Source organism: Dictyostelium purpureum (genome assembly GCF_000190715.1).
Source record: "Dictyostelium purpureum unplaced genomic scaffold DICPUscaffold_406, whole genome shotgun sequence".
In the NCBI taxonomy this organism is placed as follows: domain Eukaryota; phylum Evosea; class Eumycetozoa; order Dictyosteliales; family Dictyosteliaceae; genus Dictyostelium; species Dictyostelium purpureum.
This window is the reverse complement of record NW_003519742.1, coordinates 1-20,796: the sequence shown is the minus strand read 5'-3', so window position 1 is coordinate 20,796 and position 20,796 is coordinate 1. Positions and strand designations below refer to the sequence as shown.

Sequence of the window (20,796 nt, the reverse complement as noted above, 5' to 3'; positions counted from 1 at the left end):
TATTTTTTTTATTTTTTTTATTTTTTAAATTAAATTTTTTTTATATTTTTATTTTTTTAATATTTTTTATCATTTTTATTATTTTTTTTATTTTTTTTAACTTATTCATACCTTGTATATGTAATCAAAAATAAAATGCAAAAAGACATCAAAATTGAAGATTTAACAACACCATGTGTTTTAGTATTAGACCCAGTAGTTAGAAACAATTGTATTAAAATGAATGAAAGAGCTCATAGTTTGGGTGTTGATGTAAGAGCTCATATGAAAACTCATAAAACAGTGTAATTGTTTAAATTTAAAATTTTTTTATTTTTTATATATATTTACTTATATATTTTATTTTAAATTTTTAGGGAAATAGGTAAATATCAATTTGAAAAAAACCAAAATAAAGATCAGGTTATAAAGATTATTGTATCAACATTAAGTGAAGCCAGGTTCTTTTCAAAAGATTTTTCAAATATCCTATATGCAACACCAATATCACCAAACAAAGTTGATGAGGCCTATCAAATTCATTTAGATATCGAACGTTTAAATATAATGTTTGATAATATTGAACATGTTAATAGTATGGTAGAGTTCTCAAAGACCAACCCAAAATATTCAAAGCGATGGTCAGTTTTTTTAAAGATCGACTGTGGTTATCATAGAGCTGGTGCAAGTCCAGAGTTACAATCAACTACTGATTTGGTTCATTTAATTACTAAAGGAGAATTTAAAGACTATTTCGATTTTCAAGGTATTTACTCTCACTCTGGCCATTCATATAAATGCAACACTCCAGAAGAAATTAAAGAATTAGCAAAAGAAGAAGCCCGTGTAACTGGTGACTATGGAAAGAAATTAAAATCGCTTGGTTATCATGTAGAGAATGTTTCTATTGGCTCGACACCAGTTTGCTCTCATTTACCTGACGATTTAACAAGCTATGGTGTTACTGAAATTCATCCAGGAAACTACACATTTTATGATCTAATGCAAATGGAGTTAGGTAATTGTTCAATTGATGATGTTGGGGTTCATGTTTTGGCAACCATAGTCAGTGTTTACCCAGAAAGAAATGAAATACTTATAGATGCCGGGTCATTAGCACTTTCAAGCGATCCAGGTTGTACCCATTTAAAAAATCGTAATAGCCCTAATTTTGGAATTGTTTATGATGATACAAATTTAAGAATTGTTGCAGCAAGTCAAGAGGTAAGTAAAGTTCAAAGTTCAAATGGTTCACCAATTGATTTTTCAAAATACAAGATTGGTTCAAAAATTAGAATAATTCCAAACCACAGTTGTTTAACCGCCGCAATGTTTTCAAATTATCATGTTATTAATAAAGATAATAATATTTTTAAAACTTTTAAACCAAATAAATACTGGTAAATAATAAAGAAAAATAAATAAATTTTAAAAACAAAAAAAAAAATTATTTTAGATTATTAAATTATTATTATTTTAGAATTTTATTTTATTATTTAAAATACTATTGATTTATAACCTAATATTATAACCTAATTTTTTTTTTTATCGAGTAATTGAAAAAAAAAAAATTTTAAATTTATTAAATACAAAACTATTGAGACCTGTTATATTGAAACTATTATATTGAAACTTTTATATTGATATTATTTTAAACTATTGTTATATTTCAATTTCATTTCCCATTACATCCATTGACTCTTCTAGTGAATCTATTGTTTCTATTTTATTATCGCTTATTAATTTTTTGGCCTCTTCCTTACAAGCCTCATGCTCTGGTGATAATAGCGGTAAAATAAATGTTTCTCTTGTATCTGAGATAACATCCGATATATTTGTAACATTTGTAAAAAAGTTCTAAAAATATTAAAATTAATAAATTAATTAGTAATAGATTTAAATTAAATATTTAATTTTAAAAATTTTAAGTTTTTTTTTTTTTTTTTTTACATATTTATATATAACATAAAATTATTTTTTTAATTATAAATAATTACCTTAATGATTGGTGTAATATTTGTTTTAGGATTGTTAAAGAATGTTTTAGTTCTTTTATCATAGATAAATGGAACTTTGTCTGGATTTCTAAATTCTTGATAGGAGAAAAAGAAATGATGGCAAACCGCTAAAATTACCATCTCAATACATGTGATAAAATCCTGTAATGCTGATGAAATAGACTCTACTGACCAATTTTGAACTGCTGAAATAACACCAAAATAAACTAAAAATGAAATGGCAACACCCTATAATTTAAAAGGTAAGTGGTTAGTATTAAAAAAAGGGGAAAAATATAAAACTATAATACTCATATGATACCTACTTGCCAAAAAGCAAAAAAGATAATCGATTTAATACATAAAAATTTACCAAGTGGTTTGAAAGGCTTTAATTCTTCTTCGGTCGCCTTATAAAACAAAACTAAATAATACAAACTCAACTATTTTTAAAAAAAATTTAAAAATTAGTAATCGGAATATTATTTTATTCAAATCAATAAAAATTAACTACTTACACCAACTGAAATATTTTCTACAACTGTTAACCAAACATAACCTTTTAAAGGAGTAAACTCACCCTCACCATATTTTCCCTGTGTTTCCAATACCAATGATATAATTGCTATAACTGGTTTAACAAATACAAACTGTAATACAAATCTTTTGCAATTTGTTAAAAAACTTCTTCCTAGTTTAATCCTTGGTAAAAATTGAAGTGGAAAAGGATGTGTCATAGGTTCCTTGCTGTGAAGAACTTCTAGTAAACCACCTTCTTGTTTATTTGTGTAAGTTACAATAAGTGAAAAGAAACAATATAAAATATATGCTTCATATGTATCCCTAACAACATCAAAATATAAACTATATTTTACAAATCTTAATGATAACCAACTATCGATAGCATAAATCTAAATAACAATATAAAATCTGTATTAATATTGAAAATCTAAACTTTCTTAAAATTCAATTATCCAAAAGATAATTTAAATAGCATCCCTAAAGAAACAATCCACAAATTTTCATTTTCTATTTGAGATACAATTGTTCCCTATATTTAAATATATATTTGATATTTAATACATACTGGTACCATTAATAAAATTCTAACTATATATTTTTGTAATTCTGGATCTGTATAATTCCTAAGATGTTTATATATAAGATAAAATGATAATAATGTTGCTACGCCACTACATACTCCCGCAACAATCCACATAAGACTAAAAGATGAAAGAAATGCCATCATTTTTGATTATTTATATGTGATTATTATTATTATTATTATTATTATAAAAATAAAAATATGTTATATTAATATTACTGGATTGAAATTCAACTGTAGTGTATCTATAGTAGTTTTATATTATTCTTTAAACAAATTCAAAAACACAAAAAATAAAAAATAGACTATTATATTTTATTTATATTTTATTTATAAATATATAACAACACAAAAAATTTTATGTTTAATTTTTGCTTTTTTTTTTTTTACTTTATTTGTGTGTATTTTTTTACTTTTTTTTTTTTTTTTTTTTTTAATTAAAAATAAATTAAATTAAAAAAAAATTTTAAGTAATCTACTATTTGTTTGTACTAATAGTAATGTTTTTTATATAATTTTATTATTATTTTGTTATTTTATTATTTTTATGTTTCATTATTTTATTATTTTATTATTTTATTATTTTATTTTAATATTTGCATTTTGTTATCAATATTCACTTAAACATATATAATTAAGTATTTAATTTCTGTATTTCTAGTGTGTGATGTTGTGTGTATATAAGTATGTGTGTGTGTGGTGTGGTATTTGTATGTGAGTATGTGTTTATATTTTACTATTTTATTTAGATCTTTAAATTATAGGTTTTTGTTTAAATAACTTTTTTTTTATTAAAATAAAGAATTAAATACATACCCAACAACATTAAACATTTTTTTTTTTTTGATTAAATTTCTTCTTTCTCGATTGAGAAAGAATTTGGATATTTATCTTTTTTTGGATATTATAATATATATAATTAACTATAATATAATTTTCAAAAAAAATTTTAAAACAAAAAATAAAAATTTAAAAAAAAAAATGAAAAAATAAAAAAAATTAAAAAAAAAAAATTATTTTGATTATTCTATACTCAATTTTTCAAAATCTGTTAAACATACAGATAAAATAAACCTATAAATTCAATTTTTTATTCAAAAATAATGATATTTAATCAACCAAAAAAAACTTAATTTTACTTTTACTCAAATTCAATTTTATTTTATTTTTATTTTTATTTTTTTGGTAATTTTGTCACAAAGTGGAAAATAAAATAAAAGAGATAAAAAAATAGATTTTAATCTATTATTTATTATTTATTATTTATTATTTATTATTTATTATTTATTATTTATTATTTATTATTTATTAATTATTATTTATTAATTATTCTCAAATATTATTCAACAAAAAAAAAAAGTATTTATAATAATTATAATTATAAAATCTGCTTAACAAAAAAAAAAATAAAAAAAAAAAAATAAAATGAAAATAAATAGCCACCCATTTTTTCTTAATAAAATTTTTTTTTTTTTTTTTTTTTTTTTAAATTTTTTTTAAAATTTTTTAAATTATTTTTTTAAAAAAAACACACAAAACTTTTTTTTTTTTTTTTTTTATTAAATATCCAAAATTTTTTTATTATATTGTATATAAAATGGTAAATTTATTTATATATATTTCTTTTTATTCAATTTTTCTTTCTTTTCATACATTGGTTTAATTTGTTTGTTTTGCTTATTTTGCTAATATTGTTGGTGTTGATATTTTTTATTTTATTTTGTGTATTTTTTTTTTTCATTTATTTTATTTGAAATTATAGATTGATTAACTAACATTTTATTTTAAACATTTCATAGTCATCACAAGAAGCCTTAACCGAAGAACAAATCGCCGAATTCAAAGAAGCTTTCTCACTCTTTGATAAAGATGGTGATGGAAGTATTACCACCAAAGAATTAGGTACCGTTATGAGATCATTAGGTCAAAACCCAACTGAAGCTGAATTACAAGATATGATCAATGAAGTTGATGCCGATGGTAACGGTAACATTGATTTCCCAGAATTTTTAACCATGATGGCTCGGTAGGTTTTCAATTATATATAAATAGTTTAGCAACAGCCAAAAAAAAAAAAAATCAATTGCATATAATATGGTTATTTAATACTATCAAAATAATTGGAGTTTCAATTTAAAATAACACTTTATTTTAGAAATAGTGATATTATATCTAATTATATAGCAAATGATAAATCAGTGAACAACAAAAAATTTAATTTTCAAAAAAAAAAAAAAAAAATTATAATTTTACTAACATTTTTTTTATATTTTTTTATATAGTAAAATGCAAGATAATGATACTGAAGAAGAAATTCGTGAAGCCTTCAAAGTTTTCGATAAAGACGGTAACGGTTTCATCTCTGCTGCTGAACTCAGACACGTCATGACCTCACTCGGTGAAAAATTAACAAATGAAGAAGTCGACGAAATGATTAGAGAAGCTGATTTAGATGGTGATGGTCAAATTAACTACGAAGTAAGTATTTTTATTTTTAGACCTATTTGGAAGTTCATATATTTATTAATTTTTTTTTTTTTAAATTTTTTCAGGAATTTGTTAAAATGATGATCTCTAAAGTAAGTGTTTTGTTATATTATTATTATTTACCCATTCGAATCATTTACTAATTTTTTATTTTTATTTTTTTTTAATTTGCAGTAAAATATTTTGATCCTCCAAAAAAATTTAGTATAAAAAATAAAAACCACCTCCAAAAAAATAAATAAATTATTCTTTCTATGTTGTAAAAATATTTTAGTATTATCATTATTTAAAATGTTTCATTAAAATTTTTTTTATTGTATAAATATTGTGTATTTAAATCATTGGTTTATCTTTTAAAAAAAAAATAGATCCATTTCTCTAATCTTGATCATCTGCTTAAAAAAAAAAATTTATGGGACAGAGAATTTTTTTTACACATTCCATTTCGTTTATTTTTTTTGAAAAATTTATAGATTTAATGATAATCACCCTATAGAGTTAAAACAGAGAGAATGATTATTATTTTAAAAATTTATTAAATAGTTTTTAAAATTTTATATAATTGATTTATAATAAAAAAAAAAAAAAAAAAAAAAAAAATTTGATTAAATAATCCATAAGTTAAAAAAATAATAAAAAAAGAATATATCTTTTTTTTTTATTTGATATAGCTTTTTGAAATAAAGGGATGTTTAAGTGCACTGATTCTTGCAAATAGATTTGTATCTAAACACTTATCTAAAAGGTTATAAAGCTATACAATAGAAGAAGTATACAAAATAATTGGAAAATAACATGAACAAAAACGACATAATAGAAGTATAGGATAATTTAATCAATAAAATAAAAATGTATTATAAAAGTAAAGAAATAGCAATCATAAATGAAAGTGAAATATGAAAGAAAGAGTTAACAATCAGACACAAATATGCAGATGAATAAGAGAAACAAACAATTAAAGAAGATTATGACCAACAATTAGAGAATAATTAATTCAAAATTTTCAACTCATTATCTTTACAATAGCAGAAACACAAAAATCTGTGCATATGAGATATATAAGAGCAAGTTTCCAACCATGGTAAAAGAAAGTGATTACAAAAGGAAATGTCCGCAACCTCAACTAACAACTCGAGGAAAGATATAGAAAAACCAGAAAAACAGAACAAACCATTATACAACTCACCTATCAAATAAAGAATATATACACAGATTTAATTGACATGAAATACAAAATATTATACCTTACGGCTGGTGAAAAATTTTCTGGGCTATAAATTAATTCATTACCTGTATCAATAGTTTCTATATTATATTGGATTCTATTTGGATTATTACTATTGTTACTATTCATACTGATATTATTATTACTAGTGTTATCATTAAAGTTTGGGTTTATTATATCATTAAACTCACTATTACTATCTTTCTAAAATATTTGTTATTTTGCTGGTTGTTGTCATTGTTGTTCTAGGGGGTGTTTTTGGTGGTGTTGGTATTGGAGTTGAAGATACATCTTCAATATTTTCATTTGATTCACTTCTTAATAGTTTGTCAAAATGTTTTTAGAGTAGAATGTATTAACTGGAAAAACAAAAAAAAAAAAAAAAAAAGTTATTCTTTACTAAAATAATCATAATTCTTTATCTTAAAATCATCACAACCATTGTTTTTTCAAAAAAAAAAAATTCGGTTTAATTTTTAAATTAATTTTTTTTTATTTTTTTTTTTATTTTTTTTATTTTTTTATTTTATTAAATAAGAAAATAAAAAAAAAAAAAATTATATTAATTATATTATTATAATATTAATTGTACAATACCTTTTTTTATTTTTTATTTTTTATTTTTTTAATAGTTTTTTTTATTTTTATTTTAAATATTTATTTGTGTATATTTATATATAGGTTAAAACAGGGCTCAAAGTTTTTTATTTTAAAATTTAGGGGTAAATCTTATAGCTTGATTAATCTTTATTGTTAATATTTAAAAAAAGTATGTTTAATTAAATAATTCAAAACAACAAAACAAAAACAATAACAATAACACAACAATAAAAATAATTTTAAATAAAGACAACAATAAACAGCATTATGTTTTCAATCAAAGTTACTATTATTTCTTTTTTTTTTTTTTTTTTTTTTTTTTTAGATTAAGATTATAATGTTTTATTTTTAAAAAACAATCTTTTGATTTATAGTAGTTATCAAATATTTATATTATAGTTATTACCACTTGTTTCATACCAATTTTCATTATAATAGGAAATAAATATAAATTTATGTGTGTGTGATATAAATATTTTTGTAATTAAAAAAAAAATTAAATAAAAATAAAGTTTTTAATATCACTGTTGCTTTCATATACACCCAATTATTTTTCTTCTTAAATTGGTATATTTTTGTATCCACTTTTTGTAGAAATATAAATATCTAAACACACAGATTTAAAATTTTTTTTTGTTTTTTTTTTATTTAATTTTCGAGAGACACACATATAATATTTACATATTTATATAACAAATAAATAATTTTAAAAAAAGCGCTATTAAATTGGGTGTTACTCCAAATATAAACATATCATTTCAAAATTTTTTTTGAATAATTTTGGTGTGTTTGGTGGTAAAGTGTTTTGTGTGTTTTAGTGGTCTGTGTTTGTGTGTGTGAAATAGAGAGTATGTGTGTGATTAATATTATTTTAAATAAAAAAAAAATAAATAAATAAAATAAAATAAATAAAAAAATATTATTAAATTTTTATTTTTTTTTTCAATTTTTTTGTTATTGTATCATTTAATTTAATATATTATACTATCACACACTATATGTATTATTATAAATAGAAATAATAATATTACAAATAATATTATCAAAATAATATCATAAAAAAAAAAAAAAAAAATATAATATTTTTGTAATTTGTTATTTTTCTTTTTAATATTACATTTTTTCAATAATAATAATAATAATAATAATAATATAGTAATATATTATTTTAAATACTATATTGCTAGTTAATACTATCCATAGCAATAATAAAATAACAATTAAATATTTTAATTTTGGACAAAATTAAAATATTTTGTTTTGTAATAATTTCTTTTTTTTTTTAATTTTCTTTGTTTTATTTTTTAATAAAATATTTCAATATAAATGATTGAATCACCATTAAATAGTAACACTATTACTGATAATAACAACAATAATAATAGTAATAAAAATAGTGATAAAGAAACTATTTTATTTAATAGTAATCATAGTAATAATAATATTTTAAGTTCTTCAAAAGAGGAACAATTACAACAACCAGAAGAGGAAGAAGAAGAACAAATTAAACAGCAGCAAGTTCTATCTTCATCTGGTGTCAATAAAATACCAAATAATAATAGTTGTAGTAATATTATTGTAGAAACTAGTAACTTTGACATTGGTTATAATAATAATAATAATAATAATAATAATAAAAATAGTAATATTTACTCAGAGATGTCAGTATTTGATAACTCTGACGAAGATTGTACATCAAGTGATAGCTCTGGTGACATTTCAATCTCTTCGGAATTTGATATTACACAATCACAATCTTCATTATCAAGTTCAAGAAATAATGCATTTTTAATAAATCATAAAAACAGCGCCTCTAATTCTAATAAAAATATTCCAAATATACCTTTAAGCTTTTTACAAGACCCTTTACCAATTTTAAATAGTAATAGTTCAACCGAACAACAGCAAACACCACCTCAACCAAATACCCCTACTTCACCAAAATCCTCCAGATCTAAAGGTGGGTTAACACCCAAAAAAGAAAAATCATTTAGTGAAGTAACAAAAAGTATTATATCACCCAGAGCTTTAAAACTAGGTAAAGATAAAAAAGATAAAAAGGTAAAATCACAATCACCATCACCATCACCATCACCACTATCACCTGACGAGAAACTTTCACCAGTATTATCCTCAAATAATATATGTTCATCTCCACCATCATTGGAAAATGTAGAAAATACTATTGCTTTAGCCGACAAGAATAAGAACGATGTTTTATGTGACAAATTAGATTTAGAAAATATCAATAGCGAAAAAAATGAACAAATGGTTAATAATGATACACATCAAACTACTACCACCACTACTACCACTACTACAACGTCGACGTCACCAAATAGTTTTAATTATTCAGCCATACCACCACCTGCACAGCAGCAACCAAAAAGAAGATTCTTTAATTTCTTTAGAAAATCAAAAACTACAGATAGTAATAATGAAAATAAAACAAATACTGCAAGTAATAACAATAGCAGCAACAGTAATAACAATAATGTCTTATTAAATAGTCCACTATCCAATATTAGTAGTGGTGTAAATACACCATCAGGTAGCTCAACAGCAAGTACACCACCCCTATCAATTGATAATAGTAAAGCTATAAATGGTATTAATATGAATGGTAGTAGCAATGGCTTACCACACAACTATTCAGCGACACTTGAAGGATTCAAACCTGTCTCACTTACCATATCATCATATTCACCAGGTGGTATTGTTTCACCTTTAGTCCAGCATCCATCACCATCATACCATACAAGTCTTGTTAAACCACCAAAAATTTATAGAAAGAGTTCATTACCGGGCAATACTATTTACTACATACCCCAAAAACCAATGATGAATGAAAGTTCACTATCACCAAATAGACAATCACCACTAAATAGATTAACTAGTAGTGGTGGTAATATAAATAATAATAATAATAGTAATAATAATAGCAATAATCCTAATATAATTATTGATCATAATTCAAATATATCCCCAAAATTAACTAATAATTCAACCAATCCAAATAATACTCATTATTATAACAATAACAATAATTTAGGTTCTCAAATGTCTTATTCTACAGAGTCAGTTTGGTCGATGATCACTTCAAATTGGGAGGAATGGTCTGAACCTCATTTTAGACCAACCCTAAAGAAATATATATATCAAGGCATTCCAGATAAGCATAGACCTATGGTTTGGTACCACCTATCAAATATGATTCCCCAAAGATCACCAATTCCAACATGTACAGTATTAGCTTTATCACATTCATTAGAAAGAAACAATACAAACATCCCAACTCTTACACCCCTATCTACACCACTATCCACACCTCTAAGTCAAACCCCAATTTTTAAATCCTCAAGTAATTCTTTATTCGATAGTGGAGGCCACTTTTCATCAATATCATCAGATGGAGGTGGTGCTGTAATGAATAATTCAGGTGGTTCATTAAAAAAGAGTTCAAGTAGCGGTAGTGGGTTAAATAATAGTTTAGGTGTTCCAAACTCACCACAAGCAGTAATGTCACCAACCATTATATCTATAAATAATAGCAGTAGCGAACAACTAACACCAGCACAGATATTAAAAAATCATAATAATAACCATCCAACAAATAAACCACATAAATGCTTCTATCGTAGTATTATTAAATTCCCATCAAAAGACGAAGAGCAAATTAGAGTTGATTTAATTAGATCTTTTCCTGATACCGATAGTAAATTGGTCGAAGTCTATATCACCCAATTAGAAAAAGTTTTAAAAGCTATATCACTCTATGACCCAGAGATTGGTTATTGCCAAGGTATGTCATTTGTAGCTGCTTTAATAATACCCTATTTATCAGAAGAAGAAGCATTTCATATTTTAGTAAGATTTTTTAATGGTGTTATGAGAGATTTCTATGGTGTTGGTAAGTAAATTTAATTGTAAAATTTAAAATTATAGAATATTAATAATTTTTTTTTTTTTTTCAAATTAAATATAGGTATGAAAGAATTACAACTTAGAGTTTTTCAATTAAAAAAATTTGTTGAAGATTTATTTCCAAAACTACATAAGCATTTAAATGATATAGAATTAGATACCTCAATATTTACATCACCATGGTTTTTAACAGTGTTTGCATATCACTTTTCGGATGAAGTTGCCACAAGAATATTGGATGTTATATTTTTCCAAGGTTTAGAAGCATTTTTCAGTATAGCATTGGCTATATTCCAAATTATTCAAGATGATTTGCTCGAATGTACAGAAAACTCACAAGCAATGAGTTATTTTAGAAATGAAACTAAAACCAAAATCGATGTTGATACACTAATGTCTACAGCCAATAGAATTTCAATTAGTCCAAGTCAACTGGCTAATTTTAAACAACAATTCGAAAATGAATTTAAACCAACCGTTATTTCACAGTTCAATCCTGATGAAACCCCAGAAAAAAAACTAAAGGATCCAAGATGGGTAGTTAAAAAATATAAATTAAAAGAAAGAATTTCAAATTTAGAGGATGATTTAGCACACATCAAACAAGAGCTTCATTATAATAAAGATAAAAATGAAGAGGAAAAAAGACAAACAATCAACCATCTTAAAGATTTGGCCGATCGTGAATCAAGTTCTCAAGAGAAATATCATCAACAAGAACTCAGACTGTTACAATTAGAAAAAGAAAATCAAAATCAAAAACAACAAATTGCACAATATTCCACATTGAATCAACATTTTACACAACAAATAAGTTTATTAAATTCAGAACTAAGAGATTTACGTTGGCAAAATAATCCTAAAAATTCAATTCAATTTAGTTGATCATAATAAAAATAATATAATAATAATATAATTGATATAATTGATATATATTTAAAATAATATATATTAAAATAATATAATAAAAATGTAATATATTACAAAATTTAAAAAAAAAAAAAAATTTATGATTTTTCATAAAGTTTTATTTAATCATTTCTTTACTTTCATTTTTTTTTTTTTTTTTTTTTTTTTCATGGCCCCCCCTAATTTTTTTGTGTGGAAAAATTATAAAATACGAAAAACATTCGCTTACAAAAAAAAAAATTTCTATTTTTTTTTTTTTTTTTTTTTTTTTAAATTTTTTTAAAATTTTTTTTTTTTTTCTGATTATCATTATTTTTTTTTCTTTGTTTTTAATAACAACAACTTTAATATTGAATTGTTTTTTTTTTTGTGTTTTTATATAAAATCGATTATTTTTTTGTGTGTTTTAAAAAAATATTTAATAATACACGATTAATATTTATATAGTATAGAAAAAAAAAGAAAAAAAAAAAATGTATAGAGTTGGTAATTCAATTAAAAAATCGAATCAAATTCGATTGAGTTGTGTTAATAGCACCACATCAATTAGAAACTATGCAACAGATAAAAAATCTTCAAACAAAGAAAGATATAGCGAATTTGTTGATTTCGACGATGAAGATTTAGTTATCGATACAAGAAAAGTCATTGAAAAGAAAGAAGAAATTCAAGAAGATGTCAAAGATTTTGATGAAATGCTTGCAAGTATCTCAATGAAAGATTTAAAGTTGATGAGATATCGTGAAAATCCAGAAGTTTTCGAATTATTCAAAAAACAACACGTAGATTTCAACGATGCTTTCAACATTAAAACTACCACTAAATCACTTATGGAAAAAGAGAGATTAAAGAAAGAACAAGAATTAAAAGGTTCACAATTCAAAACTCAAAAGGTTTCATATGAATCAGTTTCTGATATTAAAACAAATTATATTGCACAAGAATTAAACAAGTTTAAAGAACAGTAAGTTTAAATTCAATTAATAATAATAATAATATCAACATCAATATCAATATTAAATCAAAAGCAATAATATGCTTTTTTTTATTTATTTTTTTTTATTTTATTTATTTATATAATTTTTTCTCCTTTTTATTTTATAAATTTATTAATTAATTTATTATTTTATAGATACGAAAAACCATTAGTTAAAATGTATAATGAAATTACAACTCAACAAAATCTTTTATATAGAACAAAAAGAGCAGAAGAAAGATTATTTAATAAAAAATTACAAGCTAATAATAAACAATATAAACTCAGCAGTTTAGAAAGACATTACCGTGATGTTGTTCAAATTAGAAATGCATTAGATTTTAGAGGTAAAACCATTTTAGCTGAAAAAGACGAAGAAGATGCTTGGCAAAGAATTGTTGAAAGAACTGAAATTTCAGATCCACATAATCTTTCAAGAACCCTTATGATGGATGAATACAATGATTTAGGTTTTCAAACTGAAATTGATGAAGAATATATTAATCTTCTTTCAATTAATCCATTCGATTTTGCTAATCCAAATTCATATTCATCAATGGTTAAATTCCTCGATACTCTTGCCGAAGAAAATGATAAAGATATTCAAGACTCTACCTCATCCGATTCTGCTCAAATTGAAGAATATTTAACCCAACAACAAAAATACAAAGAATCTTTAGTTGAGAATTACGAATTCTATAAACAAATGAATAGACCATCAGTTGCCAACGCCCAATCAATTGATACCTTATTAGATACCGCTAAAATCTCATTAAGTGCCGGTTCACCACCATTAAACGAAGATCAAATTATTGATCTTCTCCCATATGATGAAGAAGTCGTCGAAGAACAATCTGAAGATCTAACTGAGGATATTACTGAAGAGCCACATTATCGTAGACAAAAAATGGATGATATTTTTGAAAATGAAGACGATTATACTGAAGACTTTGAATCTTTAGCTGCAAAAAATGATGGCCCTGTTCAAACTGAAACTGTTGTTAAAAGTAAAGTATCTGCAATAGTAGAGGAAGATTATACTGAAGAACCAGAAATTAAATTGGTTAAAGGTCAAGAAGATGAAGAAATTAAAAAATTACAAGAAATTCTTGCTGATCAAGAAAAATTACCAGCTCCAGAAGGAATCCCATCCGAAAAACTTTCTGATGGTTTATTTGGTATTACTCAACGTAGACTTGAAATGGATGATGCCCCAATTGGCAACCTCATCATGAATTCAATTGTTAATCAAAGAAAGCAAGAAGAAGAGTTCTTAGAAAACTATAAATTACCAGGTGACGAAAGAGATGGTGTTATTGAGGAAGAAAAAATGTATCAACCATTACCAACAGATTTACCAGATTTAGAAGCTTTAAGTGCTAAAATTAGAAAGGCCGAAGAAACTGAATTAAGTGCTATTGCCGATAGATTCATTGGTGTCGAAGTTAACGAAAAGACTGCTCACGATTTAGTTGACCAAATCTTCGAGTCATACAAAACCAATAACCTCTTTAACCCAGATATTATTGAACACGATAAAAATGTTATCAGAGAAGCCAATGGTGATGTAGCCGTTCCAGATTCAATGTACTTTGAATATGACACCACCTTTAGAGATTTAGTTGATAGAGATATCGTTTTCAAGATGCCACTTAAGGATACCGATCTTGTTAGAGTTTTATCACATCAACTTACTGAATCTGGTCTCTTAAAACAAGAAAAAGTATTAAAATTCTCACCAGAAGTTATGCCAGTTTCAGAAGAAATGGTTGAACAAGACCCAGAAAGATTCCCAGATTTTGTTAAAGAAGTTCTCAATCAAGACATTGAAGTTGATGAAACTACCTCTGCTTCAGCAACATCAGACCAACCATTAGAATCAGATCAATCATCAATCTCATCAATCTCATCAATCTCATCAATCTCATCATCATCATCATCATCATCCTCCTCAAATTCAGTTGAATCATCATCAGAACAAGAATCATTCAAAGGTGATAGTGAAATTTATGATGAAAGACGTGTCTATATTAATCTTAAACCAGCTGTTAAAGATTCAGGTGTTATTACTCTCCCAACTGTTAATAAAAAATTAAGATGGAAATTAGAATTAGACGAAGCCGAATCAAACGATGGTTGGTTAATGGGTAAACCATTTGATATGTTAGATTACAGAATGAATGGTCAAGAATCAACCATTTCACCAAAGAATGCTCAAGTTAATAAAATGTTTGATGAAGAATATGATGAGGAAGCTGCACCAATCGAAGAATTAGTTGATGAAGAAGATGACGATTTTAGAGATCTTTCACCAGGTTGCGATCAAGAACCAGAACTTTTCGAAGAAACTGAACTCTTCCATTACCTCCAAGAAGGTGGTGACCAAGAATGGTTCAGACCAGAAAAAATTGGTGAAGATGACATTAAAGCCCTCGAAGCTCGTCAAACTTGGATTCCAAATCAAAGACAACATATTTTCACATACCCAATTCAATTTGTATCATCATCAAATACTACCGATCAAACTAAACAAGACTCATGGATTAACAGAAAGGCTGTTATGAGAGTTAATATCCAAGCTTTCAGTTTACCAGAGTGTGTCGAACAAAGACTTGCTGAATTAACTGGAAAGAGATATGATTCAAATAAGAAGGTCCTCACCTTAATTGCTAACAATCATAAAACTTTAAGCGAAAATAAAAACGAAGTTAAAAGAATCTTTAGAAACCTCTTACACGAAGCCAACTTAGCAGATCCAAACTTTGTTTCTGTTAGATCCGACAACTTTAAACCAACTCCACCACCATCATTCGTTCCATCATCTGCCGCCAAAGCCCAAGAAAAATTCAATCTTTTCCGTGTTCAAGGTTTCCCAATTTTAACAAATCAACAAATGAAACAATTACAACTTTCTTCATTTATTAAATCACAATTAGAATTATAAATATAATAATAATATAACAATAATATAATATATAACGAAAAAAAAAAAAAAAATAAAAAAAAAACTAAATAAATAATAAATAATTTAAACTAAAATTATAATTATATAATAATAAAATAATAATTTTAAACAAAAATAATAATAATAATATCGAAAATAAATAATTCTTTTTTTTATAATTTTATGTATTTTTTAAATTTTATTTTATTTTTTTTTTAGAAAAAGGAATAATTGTTTTATAATTGGGAAATAAATTCTAATGGGTCCTCTAATGATTTTTTACCTCTGACTGCAATAGTATTTGCTCTTTGAATATCACCAGTAACTTTTAATTCAAAGTTTCTATAATTTAACCACATATCTTTATCTTTGGTTTCGATTGTTTTGATTGAAAGGCAATGTTCATAAAGTGATCTAATATCATTAAAATCTTTTTCAATTCTGTCTTCTTGATATAAAATACATTTTTGATAAAATTCTTTTTCAATTGGTAAATAATTAAAGCATCTAATATTAAAAAAAAAAAAAAAAATTAGTATAAATATAAAAAAAAAACATATATATTATTTTATACATACAATTGATAAACTGGTTTTAATTTATCTTTTGGTAAATTTAAAAATGTATAGTCTAAAATGAAGTTTTTAAGTGAGGTTTGAACTGAATTGTTGCCATCAGATAATCTAATTAATTTTTTAAATAATTCTATAATTTTGTTGTAATCTTTTTCGAATTTGAAAGCTACTTGATATTTAAAGTAATCAAGGATAACATTGGATGATAATAAACATTTTTCAATTGAGCTGTGTTTAATAGCCATTTCAAAACATTTGTCGACATTGTTGATATCTAATGATAAATTTAAATTTTCGAATAATTTTAATACTACTGAGTTTTTAATTAAAAGGTTGATTCTTTGTTTCCATAATTTTGGTGAGTTCTTAAAGAGATTGAGTGATTCTTCTGAAACTTTAATTGCTTCTTCCATTAAACCTATTTCCAATAATAATTCAATATAAAAATAATAACCATTTTCCTTTAAGAATTGATTTTCGATTGAATATTTATAAAATTGTAAAATTGTTTTTGAAATATCTTCAACAATGCTGCTATCTTTTAATTTAATATTTAAAATAGTTTCTTTTTTAATAAAATCGATGGTGCTAAATAAATAATCTTCATTTTTAATAACCTATAAATTAAAAAAATGTTGTTAATATTTGATATTTAGTTTAGACTATTATAATAGGTGGTGCCAAATATTTACATAAAGACCTTGTTTTAAAATTTCTGTTGAGCTTTTAACTTTATTTATAATGGTTTCTTGTAAATTTGATTGTTCGATTGAGGCTAAAAATAAATAGGTTTTATCGCTATTTTCAAAATCTTGTTTTAATGATTTTATGATTTCTTTTTGAAGGAGTTCACCTGCGCCAACTGGGTTTTGTTCATCTTTACCAACGTTTAAGAATTTTGAAGAGATTATATAAAATTTCTTTCTGAAGTCGAAATCATCTTTAATACTATTGATTGCTTTATTGTAAACGATTTGAGCAATTTGACCTCTAATTAATGGTGATTGTTTTAACTTTTCAGCGTTTAAAATGTCTTTACCAAATGTAATAAGTTCATCTTTTTCTACTTTTTCTTCTTTTCTCATGTTATCTAAATTTAATCTAATTGAGGTTGATTCATCTTCTTTAGTAGAGTTTTGATTTTTATTAATTTCCTAAATTGATAAAAAAAGAAAAAAAATTAGTTTAAATTAAATTTAGGGAATATTTAAAAGTATAATTACATCTAAATAGTTGATATCTGAATATAATAATGAAATATATGTTAATTCCATTAAAAAGAAATGATGCCATAATGAATGATCGGTTTTATTGAATTGAATACCAGCTTGAATTAAATTTCTTGCATTTTGGATATTTTTATTAACTTCAAATTCAAAAGTTGCAGCTAATTTCCAAAGTCTTGGTGATCTTGGGAGGTTTTGAAGAGCAATTGAGAATAATCTACCAGTACCTTCTTTACTTGCACGTCTCATTCTAATATTTAATGAACTGATCCATAATGATTCATCTTTTGGGAATTTCTTTGTTGCACTACCAAATAAAATAAAAGCATGTCTTAATGCTGATCTTAATCTAAAATCAAATTCGATGTCTATAATAAATAAAAATGAATTATTAATATTGTTTCTGATTTACATTAATATAGTTTGGTTATAAGTATATAATACCTACGTTTTTCTTTTCCTCTTTCGTGAAATAATTTATCTAAATCCAATTCATATTTGATATAGGTTAAGAAATCTGATTTGTGTGCATTTCTATTGTAAATCTTGATTTCGTGATATTCTCTTTTTTTCATAATATCTTTACATTCTTGTTTGGTAATAATACCCATTGAAACTAATTTTGTAGTTTCATCTAATAATTGATCGATACTATAATTAACTTTATCCATTTTTTATAGCTAATTATAAATGGTTTTCGTCAAAATATATATAAACGAATGAAAAAAATTTTAAATTATTTTAATTTTTTTTTTTTTTTAAAAACGAAAAAAAAAAAAATTAAAAAAAAAAAAATAAAAAAATAAATAAATAAATAATTTTTTTATAAATATAAATAATATTTATTTTCTTAAATTTTAAAAAAATAATTAGTTATTTATTGATTTATTAATATAAAAATAAATATTATTATTATTTTTTTTATATTATTATATTAAAAAACTGTAGTTTTTTTTTTTGTGAAATTTTTTTTTACATATTTTTTAAAATATATTATTACTATTATTATTATCATTATCATCATTGTTATTATTATTATTATTATTATTATTATTACTATTACTATTGTTATTATTGTTATTGTTATTGTTAGGGGCATTATATAAATTATTTGAATTTTTTGGATCAATAAAAATATTTTCATCTTGATTGATATAACTTGGAACTAAATTTAGAGAATCTCCACCATAGTGGTTATGATGATTTTGTTGTTGATGGAATTGTGTTAAATTTTGAGGTGGAAAGTTTGGGGATGGAAGTGGGTAATAATAATCTTCATCTTCGTCGTCATAGTTAACCAATAAATTTTGATATTCATTTTCAAAATTTTCATTACTGCCATTATCCATGTTATTGCTTTTATTATACATTTGTTGTGTTTTTAAAATTACATTGTTGACACTTTCTTTTAAATTCTTTCTTAATCTATCATTCATACCATATATAATAGCATTCATTGAGCCCTGTAGCGGAACAAATAGATATGAGCCCATTAGCACATACTTGCTATCTAAACCTAAGCAATCCAATATTACTGCCATTAATATCCAACTCCATGTGAAGCCGAATGAAAACAAAAAGAAAATTGATGTCCAAACTATTTTTGGGGTTTTCTTAATATCGGGATTTGAATTGTTTTGATTATCACTATTGTTGATACTATTTTGGTGGTTTATTAAATTATTACTATCGATATCATTATTTGTGGGGTTTATTATATTATTATTAATTATAGGATTAATTATTGGAATGTTATCAATGTTGAACCTTCTTGGTCTATTATTTATGTTATTACTATTATAATAGCTATAATTATACACTATTTGGTTTGAGGCACTTTCTTTAAAGGTTTGGACCAATAAAATACATACTGCTACATTAAAAACCCATGTGAATAGCATTGGGATAAAAAATAATAAATGAGGAAATATCGAATTGCTGTGGCAATCTTTGTAGTTTCTTAAAAAGAATAATCCTATTAGTAAAATTGCTGATACTCCCCATGAAAATAAATGATACCATTTATAGTATGTTTCAACTCTGTCATTATTATATTTTATAACTATATAAATTACAAATTCGTTAATATATAATTTAATAGATTTTAATATATTATGATAAAATAAAGTTACCTTGGATTAAAGTATGGGCTATGCATATTTCCCAACAGAATGATGTTAAAAAGAAATAGTGTAGCAAAGAATCTGGAAAGTTACAAAGAAACGGAAGAGAATTGCTAAGGGTTTCGAAAAATTTCGGCCTGACATGAGTTGCTATTAAATATATTATTGATATTATTAAATCATTTAAGGTCATTATGAAAATGAGTTTTAATTGAAATTCTCTTAATTCTTTATAGTAAATGTAAATAAAAACAATAAAAATACACCCAGCTAATGATAATGATGACGAAATTGTAACTAATAATGAGTTGATATCATTAATGTCTTTTGGGATGAATGGTACTGAAGACATTGTTATTGTATTATTATTTTATTAATAAATAATATATTATTTATTATTATAATTTTATTATTATATAATTTTATTATTATATAATTTTATTTGAATATGATTATATATAGCAAATATATTTTTTTTTATATTATATTTTGTTTATATTTTATGTTAAATGAGGTTATTAAATATTATTAAAAACATATTTAAAAATTTAAATTTAAAATTTTTTTATTTTTTTATTTTTTTATTTTAGTATCAATATTAGATATAAAATTTATTATTACTTTAAGTTTACCATATAAATACTTATATGGAGTAGGATATATAATTTAATATATTTTTAAAATATTATTTTATTTTTTTTTTAATTTTTAATTTATTTAATTATT

At 23.5% G+C, this 20,796-nt stretch overlaps 8 protein-coding genes across 8 annotated transcripts; 4 read left to right on the top strand and 4 right to left on the bottom strand.

The window, feature by feature from the left end:
* Positions 1-135: 135 nt before the first annotated feature.
* Positions 136-1,383, top strand: DICPUDRAFT_41727 (uncharacterized protein; the record flags this gene model as incomplete). Its single annotated transcript, XM_003293187.1, has 2 exons — positions 136-284; positions 357-1,383. 2 exons carry the CDS (start codon positions 136-138, stop codon positions 1,381-1,383), a joined length of 1,176 nt encoding a protein of 391 aa, XP_003293235.1.
* A 50-nt stretch (positions 1,384-1,433) lies between these two features.
* DICPUDRAFT_50859 (uncharacterized protein) lies at positions 1,434-3,195 on the bottom strand (the record flags this gene model as incomplete). The annotated part of the gene is made up of 5 exons (XM_003293183.1): positions 1,434-1,836; positions 1,977-2,225; positions 2,303-2,419; positions 2,495-2,887; positions 3,064-3,195. 5 exons carry the CDS (start codon positions 3,193-3,195, stop codon positions 1,642-1,644), a joined length of 1,086 nt encoding a protein of 361 aa, XP_003293231.1. The 3' UTR covers positions 1,434-1,641.
* Positions 3,196-4,654: 1,459 nt separating this feature from the next.
* On the top strand, positions 4,655-5,829 carry DICPUDRAFT_93011 (calmodulin). Its single transcript, XM_003293186.1, has 5 exons — positions 4,655-4,681; positions 4,881-5,107; positions 5,364-5,559; positions 5,634-5,660; positions 5,743-5,829. Exons 1-5 carry the CDS (start codon positions 4,679-4,681, stop codon positions 5,743-5,745), a joined length of 456 nt encoding a protein of 151 aa, XP_003293234.1. The 5' UTR covers positions 4,655-4,678; the 3' UTR covers positions 5,746-5,829.
* An 85-nt stretch (positions 5,830-5,914) lies between these two features.
* DICPUDRAFT_158041 (uncharacterized protein) lies at positions 5,915-7,823 on the bottom strand (the record flags this gene model as incomplete). Its single annotated transcript, XM_003293182.1, has 3 exons — positions 5,915-5,918; positions 6,777-6,997; positions 7,800-7,823. 3 exons carry the CDS (start codon positions 7,821-7,823, stop codon positions 5,915-5,917), a joined length of 249 nt encoding a protein of 82 aa, XP_003293230.1.
* A 3,247-nt stretch (positions 7,824-11,070) lies between these two features.
* Positions 11,071-12,308, top strand: DICPUDRAFT_50853 (uncharacterized protein). The gene is made up of 2 exons (XM_003293185.1): positions 11,071-11,303; positions 11,379-12,308. Exons 1-2 carry the CDS (start codon positions 11,198-11,200, stop codon positions 12,200-12,202), a joined length of 930 nt encoding a protein of 309 aa, XP_003293233.1. The 5' UTR covers positions 11,071-11,197; the 3' UTR covers positions 12,203-12,308.
* A 391-nt stretch (positions 12,309-12,699) lies between these two features.
* DICPUDRAFT_158039 (uncharacterized protein) lies at positions 12,700-16,146 on the top strand (the record flags this gene model as incomplete). The annotated part of the gene is made up of 2 exons (XM_003293184.1): positions 12,700-13,190; positions 13,359-16,146. 2 exons carry the CDS (start codon positions 12,700-12,702, stop codon positions 16,144-16,146), a joined length of 3,279 nt encoding a protein of 1,092 aa, XP_003293232.1.
* Positions 16,147-16,382: 236 nt separating this feature from the next.
* DICPUDRAFT_158038 (uncharacterized protein) lies at positions 16,383-18,618 on the bottom strand (the record flags this gene model as incomplete). Its single annotated transcript, XM_003293181.1, has 5 exons — positions 16,383-16,653; positions 16,725-17,338; positions 17,414-17,875; positions 17,945-18,315; positions 18,396-18,618. 5 exons carry the CDS (start codon positions 18,616-18,618, stop codon positions 16,383-16,385), a joined length of 1,941 nt encoding a protein of 646 aa, XP_003293229.1.
* Positions 18,619-18,772: 154 nt separating this feature from the next.
* Positions 18,773-20,594, bottom strand: DICPUDRAFT_58375 (uncharacterized protein). The gene is made up of 2 exons (XM_003293180.1): positions 20,080-20,594; positions 18,773-20,009 (listed from the first exon to the last, which is right to left on the bottom strand). The coding sequence occupies exons 1-2, from the start codon at positions 20,420-20,422 to the stop codon at positions 18,931-18,933; spliced, it is 1,422 nt and encodes a 473-aa protein (XP_003293228.1). The 5' UTR covers positions 20,423-20,594; the 3' UTR covers positions 18,773-18,930.
* Positions 20,595-20,796: the final 202 nt, after the last annotated feature.

Excerpts from the sequence above, each read along its gene's own strand:
- DICPUDRAFT_93011 (XM_003293186.1), top strand. Across the intron at positions 5,108-5,363 it reads TTTTTAACCATGATGGCTCG|TAAAATGCAAGATAATGATA; the intron begins GTAGGTTTTCAA and ends TTTTTTATATAG. Across the intron at positions 5,560-5,633 it reads ATGGTCAAATTAACTACGAA|GAATTTGTTAAAATGATGAT; the intron begins GTAAGTATTTTT and ends AAATTTTTTCAG.
- DICPUDRAFT_50853 (XM_003293185.1), top strand. The coding sequence starts at position 11,198 with ATGTCATTTGTAGCTGCTTTAATAATACCCTATTTATCAGAAGAAGAA. Across the intron at positions 11,304-11,378 it reads GAGAGATTTCTATGGTGTTG|GTATGAAAGAATTACAACTT; the intron begins GTAAGTAAATTT and ends AATTAAATATAG.
- DICPUDRAFT_58375 (XM_003293180.1), bottom strand. The coding sequence starts at position 20,422 with ATGTCTTCAGTACCATTCATCCCAAAAGACATTAATGATATCAACTCA. Across the intron at positions 20,010-20,079 it reads AGCCCATACTTTAATCCAAG|TTATAAAATATAATAATGAC; the intron begins GTAACTTTATTT and ends TAATTTATATAG.